Source organism: Meleagris gallopavo, chromosome 1, assembly GCF_000146605.3.
Source record: "Meleagris gallopavo isolate NT-WF06-2002-E0010 breed Aviagen turkey brand Nicholas breeding stock chromosome 1, Turkey_5.1, whole genome shotgun sequence".
Taxonomy (NCBI): Eukaryota; Metazoa; Chordata; class Aves; order Galliformes; family Phasianidae; genus Meleagris; species Meleagris gallopavo.
The window spans coordinates 188,039,744-188,049,305 of record NC_015011.2 but is presented as its reverse complement, the minus strand read 5'-3'; the positions used below and the strand labels follow the sequence as shown (position 1 = coordinate 188,049,305).

At 37.7% G+C, this 9,562-nt stretch overlaps 1 protein-coding gene across 1 annotated transcript in view; it reads right to left on the bottom strand.

The window, feature by feature from the left end:
- The window catches only part of LOC104909421 (metabotropic glutamate receptor 5-like), a 22,840-nt gene extending 13,776 nt beyond the window's left edge, over positions 1–9,064 (bottom strand). The window contains exon 1 of the mRNA XM_031552292.1: positions 9,004–9,064. Within this exon, the coding sequence (XP_031408152.1) occupies positions 9,004–9,064 (61 nt within the window). The remainder of the gene's footprint in view (positions 1–9,003) is intronic.
- Positions 9,065–9,562: the final 498 nt, after the last annotated feature.

The window sequence follows — 9,562 nt, the reverse complement described above, 5'->3', positions numbered from 1 at the left end:
CCCCCAATTATTTTCCCCATTCTATTGCACTGAACCATTCAGAGAACAGTGGCGTAATCTTTTGTTACTCTGACTTTACTGCAGTTATCCCTTGTGAACAAAGGTGTAAGCTAATAAGGTTTCTATGGCACTTGCTACTCAATAACTTCAGAGGCTTAAGTAACAGTTTTAAACAAGAAGGAAAGAAAAGGCTCCCTGAATGCTAAATAGCTCTATATGGTTCACCACCCACTCTGCTAAAATATGGTCCATTAACTCAGTATGGCTGATGTAATTTGAAAAGGGGCACTAGTTCATAAAATAGTCAGCATCTGCCAACAGTAATTTTACAGATGCCAGGGGAAAAAGAAATAAGAAGCACAACACAATGTTATACAGGAGCACTTCTAATTCGCTCTGAAAACCATCTGATACTTAGCAGTGACTTTGAGGAGCAGATGTCTTCTGAGGTGTATCATTTTGAGTATGATACAAGTGAAGGCCGATGTGCAATGTCTGTAAAAATTTCTTCTCTTTGGCTTTGTGAACCATTACGTGAGGCACAATGAGAGGAATAAGTGAATAACGTTATGGTTAAACAGTACCTCTGCCAGGATGAAACTATCCATATATATGTTCTCATTAAGACAAATGGATTTGTTCAATTGTGAAACGTTCATAGCAATAGTATTTCCAGTACATTTGCAAAAATATCAAGCCCAAACATATTCTCTCCTTACCAAACTCTAAAATTTCCACTACACAAAAGAAAAGATTTGTAGAATCAATGTATCATAGAATCATCAAGTTTGGAAAAGACCACTGAGATCATCTAACCCAACCTCATCCCCACCATGCCCACTAATCCATGTCCCTTGGTGCCGACTGTACATAGTTCTTAAATACCTCCAGGGACAGTGACTCCACCACTGCCCTGGGCAGCCTGTGCCAATGCCTCACCATTCTTTTCTAAGAAGTTTTTTCTCAACATCCAATCTGAACTTCCCTTGGTGCAACGTGAGGCCATTATCTCTCGTCCTATTGCTGTTATCTGGGAGAAGATGTCAACTCCCACCTCATACAGCCTGATCTCAGGGAGTTTTAGAGAGTGATAAGATCCTCCTTGAGCTTCCTCTTCTCCAGGCTAAACAAAAAGAACTAACATGACAGATATTGGTGGGAAGGAGTGGGGAACAGGTGGTGCAAGAAGTAAGTAGCTGCTAACCAGCTGCTAAACAGCTCTTTGAAGGACAGCAGCTGTAATCATTTGCCAGGTTTGCCCAGTTCCAGAAATATATACTGGGAAAAAAACTGGGACATTCACTGACAACATTCATCTGGCTCCAAGCAATCAAGGGGAGCCAAAATGTTATTGATTTATTCAGGTGAGTGGAGTTAAGGATATGGCAATGGATTTGGGATAAATACATTAAAGTATTTGTTCCATATAGATTTGGGAGGAATCATGGCTGTAGTAGCTCATCTGATTCAAAGACGGAGTAGCTGAAACTGAAGATAAGCAGAACCAGTAATAAGATGTAAGAAGGAATTGAGCAGGTTGGAATGAAAAGTATCACCTCAAAATATCCTGATATTTGCAGCTTTCTCTGCTCTGTAAGATGTCGTGGGTTTTATTTCATTTTTCTGTCTCTTGGTTTATAGCTTTTCATTTTCTTCATCCTCGTGAAGCAAGTTCAAGGAAGGAATAATAGGATTATCTCTGATGTGACAAGGCGGTAGAATCCACAGAACTGACAGCCAGCACCATTCTCACACCACCAAACGGATTTCTGACATTAAAAAGTAGGATTGTTCTAGATGGCAGAAAAACAGCGATTAAATAACCCTATTTATAAATAAAACGCTCAGGAAGAGCTTTGTGAAGATATTTTTCTTTGCATGTCTTTCTGCAAATACGTTAAGCCTGTGGTAGTTGGCAGTTCAGATGGAAAGAGTAGGAATGGCAAAGCTAAGGTTCAAGCTGTGTGATTTATTGCACCAGATCAGAATATATACCTGCAGAACACAGGCTGAATGAAACTATGCTGAAGAGTAGGATGGGTAAGAGGGTTTTAAACCTTTTAAGCTGACCAATAAATCCTTTCTGTAACTGAAACAAAGTTGGTCTTTTTACAAGTCATAGAGATAATTAGCTAAATCCTACTGAGTATGGAGTGGTTCACAGGGTGTCTTCAGGGTCAGCCTTAAATTATTCACCATGGACTGACCTCAGGTTTTGCTACGCTGCATAAAAATCTGTCATTGCCTCGTCTTCAGTGGGATTTGCAATGCTAACTATATCAGTGCAGAACAAATTTTATTAACATTTTAAAAGGAAAAACACAGCTAATGGAGCAAGGAAGGGAGAAGCTTCTTGCCTTTTCCCTCGCCCTCCTATTAGTCAGTTTTACACTGGACCAAAATTATCTTCTTTTTTTACCTGGTAAATTCATTTGGAGACTGTTTCCTTTGTATCCACTTACTTTTTCACTTTCAGTAAAACTGATTTATTTATTTATTTATTTACTTATTTATTTATTTGGTTAAGGGGAATACTAGAAAGAAAGAGTTGCTTTATTTAGCTTTGGAGTTGTCGATTACTGCTTGGCTTATTGACTTATTGTGTGTTGAGTAATACATAACTCACCATGCCTGTGCTTGAAGCATGTGCCAAAAGTGATGCAAGAATTTTGTAGCTCAGAGTTCAGTGAAGAATATTTGAATGAATGCATTTTACCATACTGTTACATCACCCCATCAAGATGATAGAATCATGGGATCATAGAATGATTTGAGTTGGAAGGGCCCCATGAAGGCCATCTAGCCCAACTCCCCTGCAATCAGCAGGGGCACCTACAGCTCCATCAGAGCTCAGAGTCCAGCCTGACTCTGGCTGTCTCCAGGGATGAGGTATCCATCATCTCTCTGGGCAACCTGTTCCAATGCCTCACTATCCTTATTCTAAAAACTTTTTTCCTTACATCCAATCTAAATTTCCCTTCTTTTAGTTTGGAACCATTTCCTTACGTATGTATTCAGGTGACCATGGCCAACTGATTTACTATATCCCAATGTATGAAGGCCAATAAGCAATAAATGTCTCAGACAAGTTAACTAAACCTCATTATCTTCTCTATCTTCCTAACTGAGATAAATATTGTTAGCATCACAAAATACTAAAATAATATTAAAATAATTATTTTTTCCTTTATAACTTTGCAGCACTCTTGTGTTGCTCTACTTCTCATGCAAAGATGTTTATTATGAAAAATCATTCAGCTACAGCATGGACGCAATTAGTTACAGAAAATGCCAAACTCAGTTATTAATGCTAGTATCACTGTGGTTTTGAGTATCAGAAAAACTCCTATTGTCAGGTAAGTCTAGAATGATAAATACCAAACATAAATGTTCAAAAAATTAAACCATGTCATATGAACTGTAATGATATCCGACCTATTCTCTGACTTTTGTTTTGAAGCGTGGGTGGAGGAAAAAATATTCTTATTTCCTTGTGCAGGAAACATGCTTCACCTGTCAAGTGCTGTGCAATGTGAGATGATATGCTGCAGAAATGCAGTGTCAGAGGCACTCATCTGCTCTAGAAGGAAGTTGTAGAGAGAAACAGGAAAACAAAGGTGATGAGAAATTAGAATATTTTTACTGTTGTCACTTCTACTGTGTGCAGAAATGGCATGTTTAGAAAACAGGAAGTTTCTGTGGGAAAGAGGAGCTCTTGTTACTTGCTGGCAGCTGCATAAATTCTCCACCTTGAGCAGTCATGTACCAAACTGCCTATTGTAAAATTGTGCAAAATGTTTGTAAAGTGCATGTCTGTCACCTAGTCAATGGCTATCAGGAGTTAATGATGGGTATTTAACCTGCACGGCCTGATAACTCCCTTGAAACCATTTTCATCACTGTGGAGAATGAGATTTAACTCAATTATTGGACTAATCACTGCACTGGGTCTGAATACTGGTCTTGAGCTCTTCCCTGTAGGACAGAAGAGGAGCTGAGATTTGCAATATATCAAACTCATAAAGATTTTAACTACAGAGCTGTCATTCCTTTCAGTTTTGATGATTTTTGTTGATGTCCCACCCTACTTTTTTTAAATGTTTCAAGTGTAATGAAGTCCTAAAACAAAACATATGACTTTATACCTAGTCTATTCTAGTAAATTTGTCTGGGAACATTTTCCGCCACTAACATTGAGCAACATGATATAGCCCCTGACCATCCCAGTGAGCTTATTTTCTCTGGAAAATGGATTTGTACCAAAGGTAATTTGTACAGATTAGAATAGAGTATTATCAAGAGGAAATCCAACTCTAGTCATGTGCTGGTCTTATAAAAGTAGGACCTCATATTGATTCATCACAGCCCTTTGAAAAACTTATCTATCCCTTTATAGTCAAGAAATATTGCATTTTCTGCGTATTTTCTGTATGTATTATCACAACTTTGTAGGTAAATTTGCTGAAAGTATATTCAGAAGAAGATGTTGTCAGCAAAAAGTGATTCACAATGAATGTAAATCTGAACAGTACTAGATTAACTTCAGTCCTTATGCAAAGGAAGGAAAAAACTGTATTTCTGTGTGCAGGCAGACTCCAGGAAATTATCCACCTTCAACTCTTAGCAAAAATATTGTCTCTGTTGATGCCTCTATGGGCTATTATCAGCTCCAACAAAAATGGTGCTAACAATAAATTTTGGACTTACTTATGGGAAAGTAACTCCATGGCTGAATTCCCATTGGTTTAATTAGTACTGGGATTTGTTTTTCTGGGTCTCACTTAGGTAAAAATAACCAGTACTGGCAGTACTAATGGAAAATTTCCAAGGATCAATTAAAAACAAAAAGTAAAATTTTTAGGAGGTTTTCAGTGGAATTCATATATACTGTTTTTGTGGGATTTTTTTGGTAGATAGGTTTATAGGAAAATTCAAAGGCAAGAAATATTCAAACGATGAATGCTGATAATGATAGAGGCTGAGAGAACAAATATGAATTAACGAAAGTTGCACATTCTTTGGCAAACTGCTTCCATGGAAATATTTTATGCAAAATAAATACAGCAAATATTATACTGCCAGTCACTCTGAACACACCCTCAGCCTCTGATCTGTTACGTACACATATGCCTAATTCATATTTATCACTAGTATTTTCAGTGAGATTATTCAGAATTAATATTGCTGTAGTTTGATTCTCTTTTTTTCCCACCTTGTTTAGTAAAACGTGGTGATTTGCTTCTTTCAGTTGACTACACATTCCCTCTCACCCTGTGTTGACTCATTGCTTATATCTCCCAATCTATTTTGAAAACAACTGCTATTAATGCAGTATCAGATGATTGAGTCTCTTCTGTTATCATGTTGTAAATTTGTTGTCTTCTTGCAGTAGTGAAGAGATAATGAAGGAATTAGAAAGTCACTGTCCCGGGGCTGTCATCAGCAGATAACTGAGAAATAATAGAGCAAAAGATAAGTCCTATCCCGTCATGTAAACCATCACAGAGGAGTTGGCCTTTTCTATCCAGTCCTACATATTTTCTGTCCTTTCCACTGGCGTTCAGCCTGCTCTAGCAAAGCTACAGAGAAGGTTCTGCTGCATGGTACAAGAGACGCACACCTTCTTGGACTGAATTCAGGTTGTCCTTGCCAGGTGAACCACCCTTTATTTCTGTAGATATTTGCTGCAGATGGGACTTCTCTATAGCTTTGATCAGTCATGAATTCTTGTCTACAATTTGGATTTTTTAATTCAGTGGAGTCATGTGCCTCTTGTTAAAACTGGGCTATCACTGTGCTTTCTCCTAACCTCAACGGGTGCTGCTTGCTGTTGGAACAGCAGCGCAACCAACAAGCCTGGTATTTTGTAACCAAATGAAGTCATAGTTCCAAGCCTCCCAGGGCAACTGGGATTAACTGTAAGTGGCACAAGCCAAGAAACTCTATTGTTTTGCTTTAAGATAAAGCTTGGTGGAGTCTCCTGTTTGACTGAGTGCTTTCTAAAATTTGGTATTCATACATGGGCAAAGCTTGCCAGCCTCATCTTCCCAAAGAATATGGCAAATGTTCGTGTTTTCAACTTTGCAACACTAACTTAATGGCAGACATACCTATGCCAATTACCTAACTATTCAGATTTTTTTTTTTATCAGGAAACAGGAAAGAAAAGGACTCAGAAGAGGGAATGGAGTAAGGTAATGTGGGAGGAAATACTGGCATTTATAGCTCGTGGCAGGATTTCAGAATGACAATGACATGGAAATCCAAATGACCTTGTTTAAGGTCATTATAGGATTTCTCTCCTGCTCTCCAAATCACAATGTGCTTCCTGTCACTGTGATATTTAGCAGTTTGGTCTACCTTTGAGTGGGCCTCTAGTGTTGCTTTGGCCTCTTTAGTTGATTGCTGAATTCATAATCTCATGACTACACTTCTAGTAATATCTCAGAAAGCACTTTTAATCCTTTATATTTCCACTTCTAATAGTGAATTTTTGCTCTTCGTGTCCTTTCTTTTGTTGTTGTTGTTGTTGCTGTTGTTTTATTATGTCAGTTTATCTTAGTATTCCATATGTGTAACAGAAATGATTATTTTTTTCTGAACAAAAAGAATTTGGTCCTCCGTTCCAGAAAATGTTTAAAAAAAAAAATAAAGTTCTGCAATGTCATATTTCAGTGAGGCAAACAAGTATATGTTGTTTTCAAAATGCTTGTCTCCAAAGTGCAATATAATAGTTCTGTTTCTTTTGCTAAAACATTATTCATCTAAAGCAGTGTGTTTCACTGCAATGAGAGTATTTTGGAATTTGAACTTTTATGTGATTCAAGGAAACAATGTGAATTCGTATTGTTTTTAGCTGAAGATGGATACTTCCATTTACTTTCCATTGTATTATAGAATGGTTTGGATTGGAAGGGACCTGTAAGATCATCTAGTTCCAATCTCCTGCTATAGGCCGGGACACCTCCCTCTAGACCAGGTTGCTCACAGCCCCATCCAGCCTGGCTTTGAATACTTCCAGGAAGGGAGCATCCACAACCTCTCTGGGCAACCTGTTCCAGTGTCTCACCACCCTCACAGTAAAGAGTTTCTTCCTAATATCTAGTCTAAATTTACCGTCTTCCAGTTTAAAACCATTTCCTCTTGTCCTGTTGCTACCTGCCTTTATAAAAAGTCCCTCCCCAGCTTTCCTGTTGGCCTCTTCAGATACTGGAAGGCTGCTACAAGATCCCTCCGGAGCCTTTTCTTCTCCAGACTGAATAGTCCCAGCTCCCTCAGCCTGTCCTCACAGGAGAGGTGCTCCAGCCCTCTAATCATCTTCATGGCCCTCCTCTGGACCTGCTCCAACAGCTCCATGTCCTTCTTGTACTGGGGACTCCAGAAATGGACACAGTACTCCAGCTGGGGTCTCACGAGAGCAGAGCAGAGGGGCAGAATCACCTCCCTCGGCCAGCTGGTCACACTTCTCTTGATGCAGCCCAGGAACAGTTGGCCTTCTGGGCTGTAAGCACACACTGACAACTCATGTTGAATCTTTCATCAACCAACATCCCCAAATTCTCCTCAAGTCTGCTCTCAAGCCATTCTCCACCCAACCAGTATCTGTGCTTGGGATCGTAAAATTCTTTTCCTTAATTCTTCTACAGAAAATAAAAACATTCATCAGTATTTCTGGAAATGTATTTGGGGAAAAAAAAAAAATAGAAGTTTTTTTGTCTGAGGGCTGCAGATTACATTCTGCTGCTTTACTGTATGTGGTGCAATTATTTCAGGTTCATCATAGTGTAAGTAAGACCAGATTGTGGAATGGGATGGAGATTATTTCTGATTAGAAATAGTTTTGTCTGTCTGTTTGTCTGTTCATTTATTTTTCCTTTAGCAGAGAAGGCCAAACAAAACCCATTCTGGAATCAGAAGGCAGAAAGACTTGAAGTAAGGCATTGATTTTTAGTGGCAGCAACAGAGCACTAGAAACCAAACTATTAAAGGACATAGAAAATTTCTCAGATGTTCTGTCTGTAATTCAGAATAGAATGTGTCCCCTGTAAAAGTATTGTGATTTCTTACAACAACTAAAAAAGTTACGTTTGAGGTAGGAATTCTTGACAGAGAAACTTTTTCTGTGTGTTTGTGTGTTATTCTAGACTACACTATTCTACTATTTCCTCCTGATTTGAAAATCCGTGTATGCCTCATCAATGAGATTGCACTTATTTTGAAAAAGATTCCACTATGCTAGAACATTATGTATCTGTTATTTACGGAGGCAAAGCTAATCCTTTAAATCTACAGAGTGAGAAACATTATTCAAGAGTTTGTGTTTAAGCACATCTGGCTTGCAGAAGAAATGCATTGAAAACAGAGCTGTAAGCATTTCAGAGGAAAAAAAAATATCAAGAATTATGTCATATCACAGGATTTTTTTAATACTGTTCAAAAAGTACCTGACTCTACATATAAACACCAACTATAACATGATGTAGACAATTGAGAAACAGGCAAATGTATTTTTTCAATGCTAAAATAAATTACATTTGTACAGGTAGAAAGCAGAACCAAAGCTGATAAAAATGTTATATTTTATGAAAAATCATTTTCAGTTCACATCAAAATAATAACTTTACATTCTCTATTTTTTAATAGTATAAGCAGCAACAACATAAAAAAGAACAAACGCTCACAGAATGTTCGAAACCAGTTGTTCATAAGTTATTAGCAAATTAAAAAATAATAATAATTACAAGCACTTGTAGCCCACACAAATCTTTTAGAATTGGCACCGTCTCTCTAAAACATCTATATTCTATATAGATTTCTAATTACAAATACCACCAGCAGCTGCCATATAATCCTATTAGTACATGTAATATACATAGTATATTTGTTCCCATTTGGCAGATCAGAGTAACTTAATGATTATTGTTTGTTTGTACTGTCATTACTGAGATAAGACAAAGCCAACCATACACACCAGTTCATCACCTCAATGAATTTTTTACTTACCTTTATGTTTCACCGGGCTGTATCTTTTTTTCTGTTCACAGTATAAATTTGTAAGTGGCATTGCAGAGATTTGAACAGAGGTTATAATAACAAACTATAGCAAAAAATGTGAATTTAGATAATTCAGCTGAAGTATTTAATAATTGCAGTGCAAGCTGAAATGGATAGCAGATGAGTGATTTTCTGGATCGTGGAGAGTATTGACTTAGTTGATGAGATACATGAAACCTTATAAAAATTGTGATCTGTTTCTTTTTTTGGGGACGTTTTATCTCACATCCCTTAACAGATTTAGTCAAAGAGCAGTTTTCCCTCTGGGATACCTGCTACAGAAGTTCCTCTGATAAAGAGGAACGGTGGAAAGGTACTATTCACCAAGCCTAGCAAGCTGCTTCAGGAATTAGCCTAACAAAATAAATCTGCTGAAGGAAATGGGAAGAAAAATCTGTCTTTATCATTCTATGGTGAAGCAAATAACCAAGATCTAGACATGGTTGGCCACTGTCAAGCTTATATTTTCTGGTATAAATCTGGAGTGATTCCATTGACCTCAATAGGT